The sequence below is a fragment of the Elgaria multicarinata genome, chromosome 7, assembly GCF_023053635.1.
Source record: "Elgaria multicarinata webbii isolate HBS135686 ecotype San Diego chromosome 7, rElgMul1.1.pri, whole genome shotgun sequence".
Lineage (NCBI taxonomy): Eukaryota > Metazoa > Chordata > Lepidosauria > Squamata > Anguidae > Elgaria > Elgaria multicarinata.
Genome location: NC_086177.1, coordinates 55,232,265 through 55,254,617, shown reverse-complemented (window position 1 = coordinate 55,254,617; position 22,353 = coordinate 55,232,265). Strand labels below are relative to the sequence as shown.

General features: G+C 39.3%; 1 protein-coding gene across 2 annotated transcripts in view; it reads right to left on the bottom strand.

Moving 5' to 3' along the window:
* Window positions 1-22,353, bottom strand: part of MYOM1 (myomesin 1) — a 91,538-nt gene that overhangs the window by 48,778 nt on the left and 20,407 nt on the right. For both annotated transcript variants that reach the window (XM_063130591.1, XM_063130590.1), the window contains exons 4-9: window positions 21,729-21,886; window positions 15,758-15,850; window positions 6,550-6,638; window positions 6,350-6,415; window positions 4,198-4,362; window positions 1,354-1,515 (exon numbers count right to left, since the gene is read on the bottom strand). In XM_063130591.1, the coding sequence (XP_062986661.1) occupies window positions 1,354-1,515; window positions 4,198-4,362; window positions 6,350-6,415; window positions 6,550-6,638; window positions 15,758-15,850; window positions 21,729-21,886 (733 nt within the window). The remainder of the gene's footprint in view (window positions 1-1,353; window positions 1,516-4,197; window positions 4,363-6,349; window positions 6,416-6,549; window positions 6,639-15,757; window positions 15,851-21,728; window positions 21,887-22,353) is intronic.

The following is a 22,353-nucleotide window of genomic DNA, read 5'->3' as shown; positions in this document are numbered from 1 at the left end:
AAACTAAAAACAATATTGTTAGTCAATACATGCAGTGCAATCCTACGCATGTTTACCTAGAAGTAAGACCTACTATGTCTATAGGATTATAGCTATAATTCTTAAAACAAATGCTGTAATTCTTCTCCATCATAAATCCACATGGCTTCTTGGAATACTTGATCTGATTGCAGTTACAACATGCTACAAGTCACAGTTCCCAACCATATGTTTGTGTCATAACACTAATGCAAGGATGGGGGATATCTGCAGGGCAAAACCAACAAGTGGAAGAGGTGCTTTACCCTTCCCCTGCAATTCTACCATTTTCTTCTAAGCTATTTACTATGTTACTATTTTCATCATGTGTAGCCTTGCCCCATCACAGAGATACTGTGGTGGGCAGGGTTGTACTGTTGTATTCCTGTTTGCGATATAGCCTTTTATTTTAATTTTTTTTAAAGCCTTCTAAAACCTGAAAGATCTGTTCCACCACAGCCTACCCTTCATTTTCCTAACAAATACACAGGTCTCTTTTTGTAGTCCCTTTTAACTGTCCATTTACAGTTTCTCTTTTCTGCCTCTTTGACAAAATACACAATCTGTATAGAAATGCTGCCAGTTGGATAGTTATTGCTTGGATTGAACCATACTAAGTCATGCTTGGTCCCCAAAATGCTTGTCCTTTCTACCTTTATCTGTAAACAACATGCCTTAGACTACTATCCTCCACACATTTACCTGGAAGTAAGTCCCACTGAACTTACTTCTGAGTAGACATGTATAAGACCGCACTGCTAAAATGAATGCCTTTGCACTCTCTGCTGTCTTCTTCCATCCCATGTTTACTAATGGCCCAAATGCATCTTTGTTATATGTTAAAACTCTAGTGCTCTTGTTTAAAAAACAACAGAGCTGTGTTCAAACAGCAAATGAGAGAATGGGCTCATGTAGTGAACAAAATAACTTTTTTGAGAGAGGATATGATTACTTCAATGCATTGGGGAGCCTTACTAACTGCGCTTGTTTTATGTATTATTATTTTTACATGGATTCCTATAATTTCAACAACCAACATACTGAGGATTCTAACTGGAATTGGAAATACGGACTATATAGAATCTTTATATTTATGCATGTGCGTGTGTTTTTGAACACTCCCCATTATTGAATGCTCTCCACTGCGGACTCATATTTAGACATGACTAAATCTTTCCTCAAACAAAAACATAACCACTGTACTTGCTAAAGAGAGATACACACACACAGTCTCTCTCTCTCTTTCTTACACACACACACATACACACACACACACACGATTGAAAGCTATCCATCGCCACCTCTGACTTGTACTTTGGTATTGTTAAAACTTACCTCTAACAAAAACATAAGCACTGTACTCTTCATAGTAGTCCCCCATTACCACACGGAGGGTGTAAAGACCTTCATCCTCTTTGTTGGCATGAGTCAGGGTCAGTGTAGCTCTCTCTCCACTCCAATGCATCTGGACCCATTTGGATGGAGAAATCAGAACTCCTGCAAGTGATGGAGATGCAACTGAACAGAATCTAACCCTATGTACAAATGAAAGCTTTCAACCTTAAATAACTTCCTACCCAAAGCACCTATCCAAAATTAAATGACCTAATTTATCATTTCACACTGGTTAAATGACCTAATTTATCTTTTTGGGCTACTGCTGTGCTCTGCCTCATTCTGTTGCAGTACCAGGATCCACCACTTGTACAATGGGGAGTTAGCCCTTCATAGAGTAGGGCTACTCTACAGAGCGTTTCTACTCATTACTGGATAGGGACAGGTCAGCTCTGAGCTCTGCTGACCAGCCCCTTTCTGGAAACAAGTGTTTCCACTGTTTTCCAGTTGCTTTAAGAACCTCTAGCTCCCTGTTGTGCTGATGCTGGATCCTGTTGACACACAGACCACATAGGATACTGCCCATGACCTTTAATGATCTAACTCCTTCAACCAATTTGTATGAGTCCCTGGCTGATCACTTGGAAAAGGAGCCAGGGAAGGAATCATGCCAACTGTCACTAATTCCATTTCAGGGACTACCCAATGGAAACCTGTGACCATGTCCTGTACTATTGTCACAATAAGAATAAAATAACCATCTTAAAATCTGGCAGAAAATATTGTGGTTTGACTGCAGGGAAAACTCAACGTTGCCACCACAGAAGTACAACCCCACAAGACAAAATGAGAAAAATATGTGCAGCAAATGAGTTACAAAAGGCACATTTATTGTGCCTAAACCTAATAAAGATCCATGTCTTGGTGTCTCCATTCAATAGGACTTAAGAAATTAGTTCCATTTCATCACATGGCCTCAAATAGGGCATGAACAACAATGTGGAAGAGGGCTCACCAGTTAATAAGGCAGAGGCATTGTCTACATCTATCTTTTTCAATAATAATGATATAGTACATACAATTTACTATCATTTATAATGAAGAAAAAATATTGCTTATTCTGAGTAATCTAATGTTTTGCAACTTGTTTCCTGCAATTATCTTCAATAAAAGTTTTAAGGACAATTTAAAATGATCCTTTTTCATTCTTCTGTGAATCATTAACACTGTTATGAATTCAAGTTTTAATTAATCAATTGGGAGTAGGGGTTTAAATTTGTCATATATTTTCTGGATAAATATGAATAGGGCCACAACATTAAACTGATTACATTGGGCAAAGCATTAATATATCATTGTTGATTCTTTGCATGTATGTACTTGCAGGTGGCAGCTGCCATCTCAGAAGAGGCATTCCTTGTTACTTTACATTTAAGAGAGAATACCTCTTATAAGACTGTGCATTCTGCAACACATGCATTTTTTTTTTGTTTATTCGTTCAGTTGTTTCCGACTCTTCGTGACTTCATGGACCAGCCCACGCCAGAGCTTTCTGTCGGCTGTCGCCACCCCCAGCTCCCCCAAGGTCAAGTCTTTTACCTCCAGAATATCATCCATCCATCTTGCCCTTGGTCAGCCCCTCTTCCTTTTGCCTTCCACTTTCCCTAGCATCAGCCTCTTCTCCAGCCTCTTATCCTGTCTTCTCATTATGTGGCCAAAGTACTTCAGTTTTGCCTTTAATACCATTCCCTCAAGTGAGCAGTCTGGCTTTATTTCCTGGAGTATGGACTGGTTTGATCTTCTTGCAGTCCACGGCACTCTCAGAATTTTCCTCCAACACCACAGTTCAAAAGCATCTATCTTCCTTCGCTCAGCCTTCCTTATGGTCCAGCTCTTGCAGCCATAGGTTACTACGGGGAATACCATTGCTTTAACTATGCAGACCTTTGTTGTCAGTGTGGTGTCTCTGCTCTTAACTATTTTATCATCTAAAAACAAAGAAAGTGCACTCTTTCCTTCATAAATGGCTGGAGTATTCATGTGTAAATATATGCAGATTTACTGACTAATAATCAATTTATTGAATTATAACTCATGCAATTAATTAAGATTTCTTCAGTTGTATGACAGTTCTAAATACCAACTGTCTTTGCTGTCATTCTTTAATATATAAGTGGTAGGTTAAGAGGTACATTTTTAGTGGCCAGATTCATCACTGAGCACAGCCTATCACCACAGATTATTTTGTACTAGGTATTCAGTGAAGGCAATGATCTCCCTTCCAATGGCACAATGAATGTTAGTGATTGTGGAGTCAGAGTGGGCAGCACATAAGGAGTAGTAGTAGAGTAGGTCGTAAGATTCAGCCCTATCACATTTTACTTTCGTTCATGAGATTCTTCATACCCTTTTCTACAGAGCAGTAACCAAGAAACTTCCCATGTGCACATAACCTAACAGCCTTTCTGTACAATGCTTTTAGTGTGCACTCATGATTGCTCACTTACAGAAGTTGTCATCCTCCAGGGCCAATCCTGTGCTTGGCAACAATTATCACATTTTTTTTTTAGATTGAGAAAAGGGCAGTATTTTTCTGAATGGCATTATATTTATAGTGTGTAATTGCACAATTCTGCAGTACTGCAGCACCATCTAATGGCTGTATAATTAAACATATAGAAAGGCAGAGAAAAAAAGCCCCTGGGGGGGGAAAAACACTGGTAAAGGAGTTGATCTTAATCCTGCAAAGAATCGCAAAGTAGAAATTCCAGTAAAGGTACAGGATTAAAGTCTCATGTTGAAATACCCTAAGTCAAACAAGGACATCTTGCCAGGTGTACTTACTATTCCTGTACCACTGGATTTCTGGTTGAAAACGTTTGATGTCAGGGTGAATGACAACCGTACAGCCCAGACTCATTGTCTCACCTTCTCTTCCAAATGAAACTTCAAATGTATCCACAAAGTGGATCTCAAACCTGGAAGCATAGCCATGTGGAGTAACACCAACTGAAAGAAGGAAAAAGTGTGTTTATTATCTTTACCTTAATCAAGGCCGAATCATTCAAGGCTAGATTCATATGATTGTTTTTCGTCCATGCTCAATTTTTAATTTTTTTCAAGTACCTAGCACTAAGATCCATGTATAAACAGATTATCAAGCCTTGGGCATGACTGAATCAAGATGTAAGTAAGTGTAACGGAAATGACCTACATTGGCCTGTTTTTAAAAATTTGGTCAACTAACATATTTCTAATGGCTATTATAAACAGTCTGCTTAATATATGGCCTGCTTCACACATTATGCTGCCCCATCATACGGGTTTATGAATTCTGGATTATTATGCAAACCCAGCAGCACTAACAAACCATGATTTGTTAACCATGAACAATCCAGAAGGAGAACCCATGGTTTATTATTGGGTTTTTAACCTTAGGTTGTTTAAAGTATGAGTTGTTGGCAAGAGCAGTAAAAAAAGTACTATAGTGCTTCAAATGCATTTGAGATACAGGGAAGGAGCAATGGAGAAGGGAACACAAGCTATCCAGGGATTGAGAAAACAACATACAGTTTGTTCGATCATCTGCCAGACAAACCCTGGGTAAGGCAACAAATCATGGGCTAAATAAATCATGGGTTAGCGTTATGTGTGAGTGAGGCAGTGTGTGTGTGTGTGTTTAAGTTCTGTATAGGGGATCAGTGTTCATCACCCAATAGGAGAAGCCTCAAATCCATCCTTTTATTTAAGAAATGCTAACTTGGTTTTATGTCCTTTGAGTACTTTGGATGAATTTCCTACTTTCTGCCAGGCAATTCTGTAAGGCGTAAAATTTTCTATACCTTCCCTTGGTCCAAATAATGGCTCTTAAGAGCTCTTAGTTTAAAGCCCAGCTTAATCTGCATGAAAAGTGGAGATCTTAGAGGGACATTATCATCTCTGATTGGCTGCCACAAGCCTGGCCTTGTATTGATGTATTCAAAATGGATTGGCCCAATTCCAAAAGTGGGTTTGGCTACCCCGTCCCTCTATCTGGCCACATCTGTTTATTTTAAGGCAGATCTAGGAAATTCTAAACTGTGATTCTGTTGGCTGGAGAGATTCTAATTGGTGAGAACAAATCTTGTTTCTTTGACTGTGGACAATTGATTTTACAATCTTAGGAATTATAAATCACTGCCTTCCTATGACACTATAGGGGTGCAATCCTATGCTTGTTTAGACAGGAAAAAAGTCCTACAACTCCCGGCATTACTGTGCCAGCATATAGGACTTTTCTTTCTCTAAACAAGCATAGGATTGCACCCCTAGGTGTATGTTACCAGTTTTGTTCACGAAATAACACTGGAGTACTTTTGATGAGAGGACATCAAACTGGCAGAAAAATTCTATATTTAGAAATCTAATGCTTTGGATGTCTGGGAAATGAATGAGGGAGATGAAAATATAACTCTATGCCCCCATTTCTGACGCAGGTTCATCTAAACATCAATTTTGTTCAATGCATGATGGTTTACAAACTGAATTAGTTTTGGTTTCCTCCCAAACCAAACTTATAGATTTTACTATGGAATAGATTCTGAAAAATTAATCTCACAACAGGACTCAGATGCTAGAGAAAGGAAAGAGGCTATAGCGGAATCTTATCAGTATGAAATTGCCCTGTACAAAAATATTCTGTCAAATCTATGCTTAAAATAAAGAGCTTAGAAGAAGAATGCATGGCTACTGCCTGCATTGTCAAAGGCTCTGACAGAAAGACAGAAATAAGTAGACTTCCAACAATAAAAAATAATAATATTTTTAGCACAATGAAATATTATTACAGTACTTGATACTTTCAGAAGAAAAGACTTTGCTAATAGTGTGACATTGACAGTGCTCAGTCTCCTAAAAAGCACAGGTTAAACTTCCAAGAACTGATGCCACCAAATCACATTCCTGGGTGATTTGTTATGATTTTACTCACAGAATAAATGATCACCTATCAACTTACAGCTCAGGGGCAGCGTGGTAGTTCCTGCATGGAAAAAAGTTTCATCGAACTCTCCCTTCTTGTATCCTAGGGAAGGGAAGGAAAGGGCAAGAACTCAAATTATTCATCACCTGGCAGGATGTGGCATTTTGGCAATAAGATGGAATTGTTAACATGCAATTCAAAGAAAATCCAAAGAATGCATTTTTTGGCAAACCTACTCTTCACCACCAAAGAAGCATAGGCAGACAGTTCTCCTTTTACATTCATGGCAGAAGCACGATACTGAGCTGTGTCTTCAAAATCGCATCTGAAAAGAATTGAGGATTAGGAATAATGTCAATGTCACCCAAAGAGTGATGATATACATTTTTAAAATAAATACCCTCTCCAAACATTACTAGTCAAAACATTGCTCAGTGTTGATAAGAATTTTATCTATCCCCTAAGACTGCTCATCCAACTAAACGAAAACGTTAGGGTAAAAGAGAAGTACTACCACTAACTTAATGACTCTGGAGTAATTGTAAAATTGTAAATGAGAAGTATGAGTAGGTTTTATTATTTATTTTAAAAACAACAGGTGTGACAACTTGCTTTAAAAGAAATTAAGAGGATTAAATTTGCCTCTGGATATAAATCTTTATTTAATGTTGCATTAATTTCTGTGACTCCTCTAGTTTATTCCTTAATACTTACCAGCAACCAATTTGGTTATACATTTCTGTATGACACTGCACTAGATTTTAATTCTTCTCCCTTCTTTCAACATTTCAGCAGTATTCTTTTCCCTAATACATGCAGGTAAACACTTCACATTCCTTCTGACTCTCCCACACTTTACAAATATTGATTCTGCCCCACCACTAGAAAAGAATTCCTCTTTGCTGAATTCAGATGTTGCATACCCAAAGTACTTTAAAATTATATTTAGCAGAGGCCAGATATCAGCCAAAATCTTTCAGAACATGGGAAGGTAGCAGGGATCATGTAATAGGAATACAGCAAAGTAGTTAGGGTTCTGGTAAAAGGGGAGAATGCCGGAACGTTATTGAAGGGTTCAACAGAAAGAGAAATGAGAAAAGCAGCTGTTAAAGGGTTTGTCATTTAGTTCTTTCAGCCTTACCTCAGGTTCTTAATACTTCCTCTTGGGAACAAATTTCTCCACTAAAGCAGTTTCGTGTGGATCTGTTTTTCTTCATGGAACAATTTGGTTGAGTTTATGGGGCTTTTATCAATGAAGAAATAGGACAGTATGCTGCATTGCACCAGGACAACATTTTTTGTGGGGTCCTATGTCCTCTGCACTGACAGATCCCAATCTTAAACCTTAACAATATTTTGATAATATCTTAAGTCTCCAGGGCTTTGTTTGGAAGGAGGTCAGCACCTCACCAGCCTAAGCATGGATATGAGACTAAGCAAAAGAGAAATGATGTGTAGGAAGTGAATCTTTATGTTACACTAACGATGGACTGCACAGACATGGAAAATAGCCAAAAAAAAAACCCAAAACAGCAGTTTGGATCTCAAGTCATCTGTGTTGGACTGGAAAGAACTTCCATTTGCACATGGGAGGAAGGGGTTGCCCATTTTCACCAGTTCCCCGTTCCCCACATCCCTCCACACACACCCCTCCACCCACTGTGCACAATTCTGGGCGATATACTGCTGAATTTCTTTTTGTATTCACAACCTTAGTGTTTATATATATATATATATATATATATATATATATATATATATATATATATCTTGATGGGCACATATTTGAAATTTTACAGGAGAAGCATTTCTTTATGTAGCTTTTCCTATAAATATTAGGAAAACCTTATCCTAATCTTCATAAAAACGCCCACCCCCAATTATGTGGATAATGAATTCCAACATAATTCCATGTGTATAGGACCATGTTGACAGAATAAAGTTCTGAGTGAAAAAAATGCATTAGAAGAAGTCCTAAGGCTTCGATGAAATGACCCTAGGCGTGTAAATAAACCTTTGTCTTGTAGAAGGACAAAATTGATCTGAATAGTATATTTAACATTGCTGTTAGTGTCAATTATGTGCTTAAAAGACTATGTTCCAATTAGTAGGGAAATTATTATTTTCTAATGTGACTTTCAGAGTAGGATTAGGATCCACCATGAAGACGAGATAAGAAGAAAAGGAATTTTAACTGTTTAACTGTTTACCTACTTGCTAGTAATGATGTTGTTGAAATTGTTAGGGGGTGGCTTTATAAGTTTATTTTTTAATTATGAGGCCTGAATTTGTCACAGTATTATATGTAAATACCTAACTTACTCAAACAAAACAGAGCATTTGGATGTCAGATGCTGAAATAATTATCTGGCAAAGCTCACAACCTGTAAATAAGTAGTTTAGGCTGTAAACCAAATTTCCTCCACCTGGTACTCTCCCAATGAGTTGGTCTACAACTCCTATCATCCACAGCCAGCATGGCAGTGGGTAAGGCTACTGTAAACAACAAGGAGGTCCTATTCCTTCAGCATCTGTGCTAGCATTGTTCCGAAATCCATGGATCAGTCAGAACTAATACTGATTCATGATGCTCTCTACCCTCTCCTTCTATACATCGGTACAAGATTGCTTCAGAGAAGGAAAAGGAAACAGGGAAGATCTTGCAAGAGAGAGGCACTGTGCTCTACAGCATATTTAAATATACCAGATTATCCCTGATGTAAGTAGTGAAAAAGTTCTAGATTACTCCTCCAGTTCCAAGCTGTAGTAACCTGCTCTTAAGGAGCCTTCTACTCATTATGCAAGAAATCAATATTTGGGCATTAGGGTGACCATATGAAAAGGAGGACAGGGCTCCTGTATCTTTAACAGGAATGTAGAAAAGGGAATTGCAGCAGGTGTCAATTGAAGTGAGTGAAATTCCCTCTTCATCACAACAGTTAAAGCTACACTAGCTATAGTAGAGTGGCCAGATACAAAAGAGGGCAGGGCTTCTGCAGCTTTAACTGTTGTGATGAAGAGAGAATTTCACCCTCTTTAATTGACACCTGCTGAAATTCCCTTTTCTATATTCCTGTTAAAGATACAGGAGCCCTGTCCTCCTTTTCATATGGTCACCATAGGCATAAGACAAGACAAGATGCTGGCCTTCTAGTGGGATAACAGTACTGGTGTAAGGTCTCCCTTTGCTGGTAACTGCCATGGACTGGACTTTGGCACAATATCAGGGGAACTGGATTATTTTTCAGGCAATGTGGGAGAATATTGCCCAGCTGTTTTCACCTTCTCAATTCTGTGAAGAAAAGGGTGATGACTCAGAAATCAACTGCTTTACCATATATTTTATTTGAAACAAAATCCAAATCACACTTGTATGTCAAGCCTGCACACATGTGCACACAAAATAAAAAGGGCTGGCTAACATTAATTCATTCTCACTAATCAAATCTGGTTTATCAACAAACTCATTCCATTCCCACAGCAGCCAGACTACCCCGACTCTGGGAACAGAGTAGGATGCTATTGATGCTGGATCTGGGCTAATTCTAGCAAAATTCAAGCAAAAATAATCTGTCCCTTTATTATCTGGAAATGCATTCTCCATCTCTGCACCTTGAATAGAGTTAGCAGCTGTCTCTCCAATGTCTACCAGGCTGACTAAATGTCACACAAATGTGTGATTTGTTGGCTTAGCAAGCTTTTTGTCTCTTTTTCTAGTTTAAGACTTAGCACACAATAGGAAGCAGCATCTTCCCTCCCACAAAAAAAGGGGGGAAGGAGAGAAAAAAGAATACTATGGCACAACAGCATTTTCATGTCTAATCCACTCCTTCTCTTCTGCAGACAACTTCTTGGAGTTTGCTAGCCTCACTATTCCAAACACCTCCTACTAAATCTGTCTGTGACTTCATTCACACATAGCACCAAACCATAGTTTGGCATCACTAGAATAAATCTGGAAGGAGTGTTGGACTTGTGTACTCTGTCACTTCCTTCTCTCCTCCTCTCATATCCAGAATTCTTTTTAGTTATTTCCTTTGCATGTGTTTTGGACAAACAATCCCTCACCACTGCACTGATTCAACAAACTATGGTTTATTTATTTATATTTTAAAACATTTATAGTCCACTCTATCTCTAGTGCCTTACAATAAAGCCAATAATTTGGCAATTAAAACATTCTTCCAATTTACAACTTAACGTAAAACATTGGTTATTGGGCAGATTAGAAATGTAGTAAATAAATAAAGCGGCAGAAAACAATTTCACAACAGCTATCAAAATATCTAAAATAATTTTTAAAACAGAGACTGATTAAAACAGAAACTTAAAATTATATAGTGAATGCCTAACTAAAAACGTGGGCATTTACCAGCTTCTGGAAGGCCATTAATGATGAGTGACCATGAGATACACTTCCCTTAGAAGGGAGTTCCAGAACCAAGGTGTAGCCACTAAAAAGGCCCTCCCACCAATCCCAACTAGATGTATCTCAGGGGTTGTTGAGACATATAAGGCAGTCTCCAAAAATGATTTCAACAGGTGGGCAGACTCATTCGGCAGAAGGTGGTTCTTCAAGTATCTTGGTTCTAAACCATCCATGACTTTAAAGGTCATCAGCAACACTGAATTGTCAGCTCACGTGACAGGCAGGGATATCAGAGGAATCTAGTTGGGGAGTGAAGCTCAGGGAGCTTTGATCAGTTCAGGTCTCTGGACTTCATTTCCTCTTTGGCTACTTGGTCTGACTTGGCCTGCAGTGAGTCAGGCCAGCTAGCGGATTTTTGGTATTTCTGAATTTGCACAAATTACAGCTGCAAATTATGCAAACCATGGCCACAGTTTGCACAAACTTGTGCTTGTAATTTCCATAGATGAAGCTAATTTGTGGCCATCGTTTGCACAAATCTCTATTAGCACAAATTACGTTTGAGACACAAAAAAACAACATAAAAAGTCCCTGGAATTCAGAGAAAAATCACAACTTGGATTGAGCATGCCATGGAAGCCCCCAAAGAGTTAGATTTTCCAGAATGGACATCTCTAGTGACAGGAAAATCCCCAAGAACCGTCAGGAAGAGCCATCCATCAGCCTCTGGGGTGGACCATCCTAACAGGATGACTGCCTTGGTAGAGGTCTGGGGTACCACTGAGACTAAAGCTGACCAGATAGTGATCTGTCCATGACAATGGAACAGTATTAAGTCACTTCCACCTCAAGATCATCTCATCCCATCCAGCAGAAAAAAACAGGCCCAAAGTGTGTCTAGTTGAATGTTTGGGTTCAGAAACTACCTGAGACAGCCCCATGGTTGCTATGGAAGCCATGAACACCTGAGCCATTCCTGACAGGGCAGTCTTGGCATGGATACTGAACTGCCCCAGATCAATCAGCCTGAGCAACTCATCCCAAGATCACCATAACCAGATGAGATAGGGGTACTGTTGGAGAGTGGGACAGACGGTATGCCAGCAGAATCCCTATGCTTTCCCAAACACCCAATTTCAGAATACAAACTCAAAACTTGGCAATGGCTTGATGGGGCACCTAGTTAGGGCAATGGTATCCTGACAGACAACTGCCACCACACCTCCCTGTGCCTCAGGCTCAGCTCACTGCTGAACAGAGAAACCCACTGAGACAATGTAATCTTTTCAACCTCATCCACACTAACTCCATGATACACACTAGGTCTGCATGTTCTGATGGCAATTTTTTTCTCATTAGGTGACCAGGCATTCAGAAGCAAGACTTTCAAACCCTGGGGGTTATCACACAAGATACAGCTGTTTGGGAGATTGTAAGGGAAATTATATTTGCCCCTCTGCAATGACCTGGCCATCACACAGGTTGTCACACAGAGGAGGGCCAGGATCTCTTCTCGATCCTCCCAGAGTGCAGGACAAGGAATAACGGGCTCAAGTTAAAGGAAGCCAGATTCCAGCTGGACATCAGGAAAAACTTCCTGACTGTTAGAGCAGTGCGACAATGGAATCAGTTACCTAGGGAGGTTGTGGGCTCTCCCACACTAGAGGCCTTCAAGAGGCAGCTGGACAAGGATGCTTTAGGGTGATGCTTTAGGGTGGATTCCTGCATTGAGCAGGGGGTTGGACTCGATGGCCTTGTAGGCCCCTTCCAACTCTGCTATTCTATGATTCTATGATCTCCCTCTCAACCTTATTTCATCAATGGTCATGCCCGGCTCTACAAAACACATACTTCTCACTCCACTTCACTACCAACCAACTATAAAGCAGCCTTCCCAACCAGTCCCCACAGTACTTTAATCGATTCACCACTCCCCACCCCTGCACACACATACCCAAACCTGGCCCTGTTCCCACCAAGGTCTTCTGGTTTGATGTTAATTGTATTGTGAAGCAGCTGCTGTCTCTCCCAAAAGCTATGGGTGACAACTTGGTATATATCTCTTTCTCACCCAAAACAGCTACTCTAGGCAGCAGCTGCCTTACTCAACAGTCAGACTGCTGATCTCTCATACACCACCTTCCACTCCCTCCTCACAGTAGTACTTTGATCCAGGAGAAAGATAGTCCAAAGGCCTCTCCCAGATCAGCAGAAACAACAAAGAGCCGCTTGCTGGTACTGTCTCTTTCTTGGAAGCTACAGCTGGCATCTGGGTAAATACCCCCCTCCAACATAAAGAATCGCTCTAGGCAGCGGCTGCCTTACACAACAGTTAGGACTGTCCACTCAGCTGCTGGCCTCTCTCACACCAACTCCCATGCATTTCATCTAGCAGCACTTTGATCCAAGGGCAATACTGTCCAGACAGCCTCTCCTGGATCAGTTTATGCTTGCCCTGCAAGCCAAGATGACAATCCATAATCAAACCCCGGTTTACAATCCTGGTTTGTCAGGCAAGCACCAGATGTAGGTTGCCCTACTCAGGGATTCAGTCAATTCCCTCACACAAGACTAAGAGAGTGGATATGGTAGCTTGCTCTTCCTGCTCCATGTCGCCATACCAGCCTCACTGCCCTCTACGCATCATTGGACAATTAGCTGCAGTGGGAAGCCTGCTGTACTCATGTCTGCTCCTCACATGATCTCGAACCCTGATTATGCAGGTTTTAGGGTTCACTGAAAACCAGGAAGTAACAATTACTCTTGAGTGCATAAAAGGTGGAAGGAAGAGGAAGGGAAGGACAGAGCATTTAAGTCTGAGACTCTTTCCAGACAAAGTTCCATGGTTTGGCATCATGTGTAAACTAAGCCACTGTGTAAGTGTATGTTTGGCCTATCATTTGTATCAAGATAGCTATTCCTAGTACAACCTCAAGCTAGTTTACAGGTCACATCCTTTCATTTTGTGTGTCTTGTCCCTGATGTAAAAATTATGAATGGCATCATTTGCTAATTGCAGCAATTGTAAGATTGAGTTGTTTTAAAAAGTTCTATATAGATAAAGCCTCTTTTCCAGATAGTCTGGAAAAAACAGTGGGAGGAAAGGAGGGAAAAGATAACAAGATCTTAGAAAATGCAGGGAAACAACCATATTTCACATCATTATAAATAATATATTAAAACAGATGCTTATGCTACTTATTTTTAGCATTAGTTTAACAGTGATAACAGATTCTATATCAGCATATTTGAGACTGGATTTCAGTGAAGGCATGCAAAAATGTTAAATTAAGGCACTCAGAAATGTGATTAGTCAACAGAATCTTCCGATTGTAAGGGATTTTTTATGGCAAAGTTCCATCTACAACACAAAAACAATCACCTCATACTCTAAAGAAAAATATTCAACTGGAACATAGAGAAGAGCAATGCCTATATGTTTTGCACGTTCCACAAAGTGTTGACAGACCACAATTTTAGTTTTGCAAGCTAACTTTACAGACTTTCTACCTTTGCCGGCATGGCTAGTTTACTATCAAGATCTATAGAAAAGGTGATGTAAGTATATCATGATTTAACTGGTCTCTATTACTCTACCTATAATCAAATTCACAAAGACTGCAAACATAGGCATATTAACTGGGAATAACTGCATTTGGTTGGACTTACTTCTGAGTAAACATACACAAAATCTGGCTCTAAGACTATATGCCATAGACTCATATAACATAAACTTGTTCTGGCTGCCAACTTCTAAGAAGAAAGCTTCATTAACTTTTCACTGCAATGCTATCCCCATTATGGATTTTTTTCAAGATAAAATGTGAATAATTTGTTTTATCAAGCTCATGTTACATCGTAGGAGAATCACACCATATATTTTAATAGATCGAGAAGTTTTTGGTAGCTTTGACAAATTGTTATTGTCTCAGTAGGTCAATATAGCATTGAATCCAGATCTTCCTCCCACATTTTCCAGGATTACATCCCATAAACATATACACGTTTTGTTCTTCTAGCATCAGCATCCCAGTATATGTAGCTTGAACAGGACCGGCAGGTTTCTCTGTGCCCCCTGCAGTTATGGGAAATCAGAATTTGTGAAGGTCCCAAAACCAGCAGGATCTGTGGCTTGTCAACGATGCTTTTATATATATATATATATATGCCTCAGCAAGAGGCAAAGGAATAACAGGACTGTGTTTAAAGTCAATGTGGAATCATAGAAGAGCGTTGGTCTACCATACACACTTACTTGGGAGTGAGTCTTATTGAACTCCGTAGGCTTACTTCTGTGTAAATGTGTATAGAATTGCACTGTTAATGTAGGGGAAATTCTGGTGGCTTTGAAGGCTCAAACATTTGGTAGACCCAAGTTCTTTTATTAAAATTAAAGATCCCATACAAGGATAGTGAGATTTTGGGAAACGGGCCAAGTTGTATTATAATGGCTGTGAAGATGGATAAATCCAAGCAAACGGAAGTATTAACACTGGGGTCCCCCTTCCATAGGCAAAATCCATTAAACCTAAGCAAAGGTGGGCAACTTGTGGCCCTCCCTATGTTGTTGGACTGCAATTCCCATCATTCCTCACCATTAGCTACTTTGATGGGAGCTGTAGTACAACAAGATTGGGAGGGGTACAAGTTGTCTAGTGGGCAAGGCAGCAGAAACTGTCCCGCCTTTTCCATAAGCCTAACATGCAGCAGTTCTTGTATTTTTTAGATACAAGAAAACACATGCTCAGATACTATATATGCAACAATGCTAGATCACATAATCCTGATTATAGTAGAAATGGTTTGAGGATGCAGTAAAGTCCAGCCCAAAAATTTGTGACAATTATTAATAGGAGCCTCAGTACAACTGTAACGTGTATGTGATGACTCGATCTCCTGTTCAGATGAAAACTAGAACAGTTTTCATTTCCGCAGAATCATCATCTTGACATTGCTAGTTTTACAGCACTGCCTTCAAAAGACACTATCTCTACCAACACACAGGAAATGTGATTCTAAATCAGAAGGTAAATGGTGTTTTTTTTAAAAAAAGAAGCTATCTGCTGTTCCCTTACTTGTTAATTTCCAGAGAATGCATCCCGTACCGACTTTCAATTGCATATTTTCCAGGATGAACATGGACATTGATGGGAACATTATTTTTGTACCTATAAAACATCAAAAAAGGATGTCTATTAAAATGAAGCATAAAACATGAAGAAGAAATGAACAACTACGTAAGTGCCAATGCAAAACAACATACATATAGTCCCAGTTAGGAACTCATCACCCATCAGCTGTTCAGCAGAGAGAAGAGAGTGAGGAGATCAAATCTAACTACCTCCTTCACATTTTCAACAGCTGACTGGCAGTATTTAAGGAATCCAACTGAAGATACTTTACTCAGGGGAATCAGGTAGAACTGTGCACACAGAAGCCTTTTTTAAAAATTGAGTTTCCAAACATAAAATACAGTGAAAACAAAAACGAAACACATTGATACTAATTCAAAATCCCTCCCTGTTCCCTTCCCACGCTTGGTCCATATCAAAGTTTTCTCCTTGCATCTTTAATTTTTTTTCTATTCCAGGGTGATACATTAATCAATTATTTATTTATATTCTTCTTTTTTTGAGTCTCACAAATTTCTGGAAGCTTCTGTCAACGTTATTCTATTTGATTCTCTTTTCATATAGTCTTTGTATTTTTGCCAATCTGCCCTGAAAGTATCTCTTTTCTTTATTCCTCTATGTACTTTTAACTTCCGTGTAAGCTTTTTGTTTATTGCTCTATCCCTTATTTTCTTTTCCCACATAGATACTATCATCATCCAAGCTGTCTTCCAATTACTTGCTATTAATTGCCTTGCAGCTGTTAACAAAAATCTAATTAATACTTTTTCTTTTATCCCTCTATTTTCTTTAACATGCATGTTCAATAAAGCTAACTCTGGTGTTTTACAAATCTCTTGGTCTGTAATTTTTCCTATTTCTTGAAAAATCTTATCCCAAAATTTCCTAACTTTCTTACATTCCCATCACATATGGATTTGGATTCCATTAATTTCACATCCTCTCCAACATTTTTGGCTTATGACAGAAAAATATAACATCTGCAGACTTCTTAAGTTATTTTAACATTGTAAGTGCCCCCACTTGATTAAAAGACCAAAGAAATAAGCCAACAAAGAAAAAACAAAGGCAAAAGAACAAATATATTGTTGGCACATTCTATTTTGACAAACAATAACGTGAGACCTTGTTGGACGGCACCAGGCCACCTAATAGTATTATATTTAGCTCTTCCCAAACAAAGCCATAACTAAAGCAGTTTCTTCCATCAATCTTCACAATGAAGGTTGCCTTTCAGCACTTTCTGTTATGCGGAATGAACTCCAGCACACACAGGTGCATGTGTTAAATATAAACGGTCCTGAACTTTAACAGAAAGTCAAGAACTGGATCTATTAGCAGATTGTTGCGTATTATTTATCATTTTCTTGAGGGTTATATTATTTATAAACCCTTTTGTTCACTATACCAGTGAACTAGCAGAGTTGCAGCGGTTCTTAACTATGAAAGTCAGCAAAGACCAAATTAACTTCAAGACAGAGTCTATTTTGTTTGGTACAAAAATAAAGTATTTTACTGATAGAAAATAACACAGTTTATGGCAATACAAATTTACACTAACATACTCACACACTTGGTCATACACATTACAGCAGGGCTCACATCAGCAGAGAGGGAATATTTTAATCTGGTTACAAAGCTCCAAAACTCTCTTTATATACACTTCCCTGAACAAATGATGAAACCACTAATTGGCAATGGCAAGACAATTAGACTTTTGCATCATCTCAATAATTCAATAAAGTCCACCTGCAAACTTGACCTTTAAGCTGATTGACTGATGCTGAGTCTTCAGTTTCTTCCAGGTTTTGCAGGCTTGTACAAAGATATGGAAATCACAAAAAACCAGTCCTAATTCAGGACTCCAACACATTTATATTACATTAACACTTAGTGCATGTGTATAGGAAAGGAAGTGGGGGGAGGGAGAGAGAACATCTTAAAAATCAGCAGACGTTCTTACCCTGCTTGAGGTGATCTACATGGACCACCATGAACTAGGACATTTTAAGAAACAAATTCATGTGATTGAGGGATAAGATTAAAAATGTGTGGGGTTGGCTGGATCCCACATAGGGGAATATGACATTAAATAAGACCCTGGCCAAAATAAAGACTTTAAAAGTACAATGTGTAGGTGTTTGTGCATGCTCAGTCCTAACAGACATTACCATTTACATGGACATGAACGCATGTCTGAAATGCAAGAATAGAATTCTGATGTTAACATTCTTATTCACCCTGATTTATTACATGTTAGTAACCTTCCCATATCCTCTCATGGTGTTTTTTATGCAAAGAATTCTTTCAAGATAGCAACATTTGAACTGGCTTTAGTCTTGATCCAGAGGCCACCCTGCGGCTGCAGTGTATTTACTGGGCTTAATCACCTTGCTTTTCATCACAAGACATTTGAGCATATTCATAATCACAGAAGTTATCTCTATGTGGGGAGTCAAACTTGAAATGTCCCAAGATAGTAAGGCAGTGTGTATGTGTGTGTGTGTGTGTAAATCCTTACTTTATTTATATGGGGTTGTTATCAGCTTCCCGTTTTTAATACTGTAAATTGTCTGCCATAGAAATGTGTGGATCTACTTTGTTTCATCATGCACTCATTTCCAAAAAGGAAAGTTTGGGTATGTTTTAAGTAGAGACTGAACATGTTTCAAATTAAGCATAGAGAGAATCTGTACCACCCCTCCCAACCCGGTGCTCTCCAGATGTTTTAGACTACAACTCCCAACAGTGCCAGCCAGCATGGAGCAGGATGATCTTTATCATAGTTACAATAGTGCTTGACACATATTTAACCTTCCCTTACCCCAAGAAAGTCAGGCTGATATACATAGTAACTGAGTCAGAGTCACCCACTAGGCTTTATGGTTGTGGAACGATCTGAACTAAGGTCTCCCTGTCTTTAGCCTAAGGGCCAAACCATATGAAGCACAGGAAACTGGTGAGGGAGATGTTCTGGAAGTTTTGTTGGTAAGAAGCAGCTCCAGGAGGCTGCTTTGAAAATTGCAGAATTCTGTTTCCCAATTTAAATTGCTCCCTCTTGAAGCAGGCAAAAGCATCATAAGGTGAGGAATCTCCATCACCTTGCCAAGCTAATAGCAGTTTCAAAACTGGGGCATTTACACTGGACAAAGGAAATGGAAGGAAAGGGTTAAAAAACCTGGTCCAGAGAATCATTCCCCTAATTGTCAAAGCAGCCCCATGGAGTTATTAATTAGCAAAAAGAAAAGAAAGCAGCAGGAGATTTTAACCACTAATCACCTGGGTTATTTCTGGTTTGGGCCTAAATACTCTACCCATTACACTACACTAGCTTTCAGCGTTCTGCAGATTCTGAGATTTTTCCTGTTATGTAACAATTGACATTCTTCATCACTGATTTTCAGAGCAGCGATTCCGGATCCAGGTTGCATGCAGAGCAGAACCTGCTCACTGTGCTTGTTCTTTTTCATTGTTGCTGTTTAAGAAATTATTTGCTAAACTATTTAGGCAAATTTTGTTTTTATTTTTTCTGAAACTTCATAAACCTTTTCTTAAGAACATAAGAGCTGTGCTGGATCAGACCAAGGGTCCATCTAGTCCAGCATTCTATTCACATGGCGGCCAACCAGCTGCTCTCAGAAACCCCACAAGCAGGATATTAGTGCAATGGCACCTCCTAAACGTCTTTGTTTTTAGGTTAGAAAGGAATTACAAACCTATTTATGTCCAGAAATAAAAAGCCCATGTTTAAAAAGGGCCACTGAACCTCTGATAAGCCACATTCCAGAGAAGGAAAGTCATTTGCTAATCTAATACTGCAACAGACTCCACTGCGATTTTGTGCTAAGAGTTCGCACATACTGTTGATGGTCTCAAATAACTTGGGGTTTCCATATCTGTTTTCCAGTCAAGCTAATAAAACTTCACGGTTAAATGAAATATTTCACAATATAAAATAAGGATTTATTCAGAAGAGGCTGCTGAAGCTTTTTCATCCACAGCATTTATAATTTCACCCATGCTCATATAAATGCTGTTATCGTCAAGCACGTAAATGATATTTTCTTAACAACTGATGAACAAGGTCGGGTTCGTTCCATTTTATATCCTAGAGCAAAACACCTGTTCAGAGCCCTTCCCTCATTCTTTCCATTGGTAGCTAAATGTGCTCAATGCAATTCTATGAATGTTTAGTCAAAAGTAAGTCTTACTTGGTTCTGTGGTGCTTACTGCCAAGTAAGTGCGCACAAGACTGCAGCCCAATTGCCCAATGGGATCCCAACTTTCTGTAAATTATTGTTTCAAATTCAATATAACAATATTTATTATTGATTTAATTTGGTGTAAGATCAATTTATGATCTTGGGTGCATGTGGAGAAGAACATTGGAATGCTGATTTAAACACACACACGCATTGATACAACACCCCTTACAAGCATTGAGATCAAGAAAACCAGACTAGGGGAACTAATCTATTCACCCTAATCCAGAGATCCATGTGCAGATGGATTTCTTGCACACTCAGAAGGCCCCATTCATTTCAATGAGCTTCATCACATGAAGGAAAATTGTGTTTGCTTACCGTTGCTTCTCCACCCACCCATTTGTCCCTCATTACTTCCTCTTTCAAAAGAGTAAGTAAACAATGTGCACGTGGCCCATTCAGTGGCCCGTTTTGATCCCGCTGCTTCTTCTGCACACAGCAGGACATAGCGGCATCTTCCATCTTTAAAAATAAGTCAGACTTACTGGTGTTTTTTTGTTATGCGAAGAAGGCTAGAAGGGGCGGGAGGCACTCGGGAGGCAGACGATGTCGTGAGAGGAACCCACGAAAATCCGTGAGTGCCCAGTAATGAGCGTGCAATAAAATGCTCATCTGATGGAGCTCAATGGCATTTATTGTGGTGTTTTTGATAATTTGGGAAAAAGCAGGAAATAACACTATGAAAGCAGTATACGGAATGTGTAATGTGCCCCAACAGTTATCAGTGCACTCCAGTACTGCTATAAATCAGTAGTGTAGCTTGAACCTATAATGAGGTGGGGAACCTCTTTCAGCCCTAGGGCTGAATTCAATTTTGGAGAAGCTCTTGGCAGGTGCACTCCAGTGATGGACAGGGATGGGGTAAAAAAAAAAATACCAAACAATGCCACCATATTGTAGCTTTCAGCTTTTACTCCCAGTAAGCCTTATGAGAGGCATTTCCCTTTTTAGAATGGGGAAAAGCTACACAAAACAGGGAAACCACCAAACTATCAGGAAGGGGAGGAAGAGAAAGGGATGTGACCTTCTGGGGAACCCCAGGGCAAAGGATTGAAACCCCAAGAGGGCAGGAATTGGTCCCCAGTTCGAGGTTTCCCACTGCTGGTGTATGAGTTGAAATTAAAATTAAAGAGTAAAACATACATGATTACTAGTCGCCAATTCAGGCATTCTATTTCAGTAACATACAAGGAGGGGTGCTGGATAAGCACACTAGCTTTGCCCTCCTGCCCCCATTGCTGTGTTCATCATCCTCCACAGGTAGAGAGCAACTTTCAAAAGGGGAGAGCCTGTTTTATCTGTGGAGGCTCTCCGTGTGATTTGAACCCCTGGAATAAAAGAGGTCCTCCCCAAATTCGTGAGGAGGGGGATGGAACTAGCACACTCACTCCTGCTCCCCCTCCTCATGCATTTACTTTATCCACAATTAGAATGCCTGCATAGGGCTAGTGTGAATGGCTTTACACATGAACAAAACTGATTGGGCATTGCCCAAAGATGATAAATAAGACAATGAAGAACCTTTCAAGCCAACTGATCAAGTATCTCTCTCAATGCAATATGTACAAAAAGTTTCATTTTCATTTTACCCATTTTAAATGCACATATATAATCAACCCTGTATAATGTTGATAAAGAAGAAAACCTACCATGTTAGACGGGGTTCCGGCCAGCCAGTCACAGTGCAATGTAATTTGACATTCTGTTTTTCCCAGATAGTGTGTGAACGAGGCTTGATAACAAATTCAGGAGCATGTAACAGACCGTCTTCATTCAATTTTCTGCGGAAGTCCTCTGTCTCTCTTAACTGCAAGGCAAATATTTCATCTTAAATTTTATCATCTTGACACACTATGTCTTCATAACAGAGAAAACATGCTCCATCTAGTGCAATACATAAAATAAATTTAACAAAATTAACATTATTTTTCATACATGTGAGATTATTGTAATCTTCAACATGCCCTTCCAAACAACAAGGCTGGTGTCCCCCCCTAAACAATACATGAGTACTTCCTGTCCATACAATATTAAGTATGCACAGGAAGAAAAGAAAGCATATTTGTTTTCTTTGGCTTTAGATTTTCCCTTCCCAGAGCAAAGGAAAGTATATAGTTTATGGCTTCTTTTGCATCTATATCATTAAAGACTGGAAGGAATAATACAGTGCTACCCATGTAAATATAGGCATGTGACTTTTCCCATAGAGGAAAAAAATGGTCTATTGCTCTTTTGTATAGCTTGATTAATTGAAATGCATGATAAATATTGAAG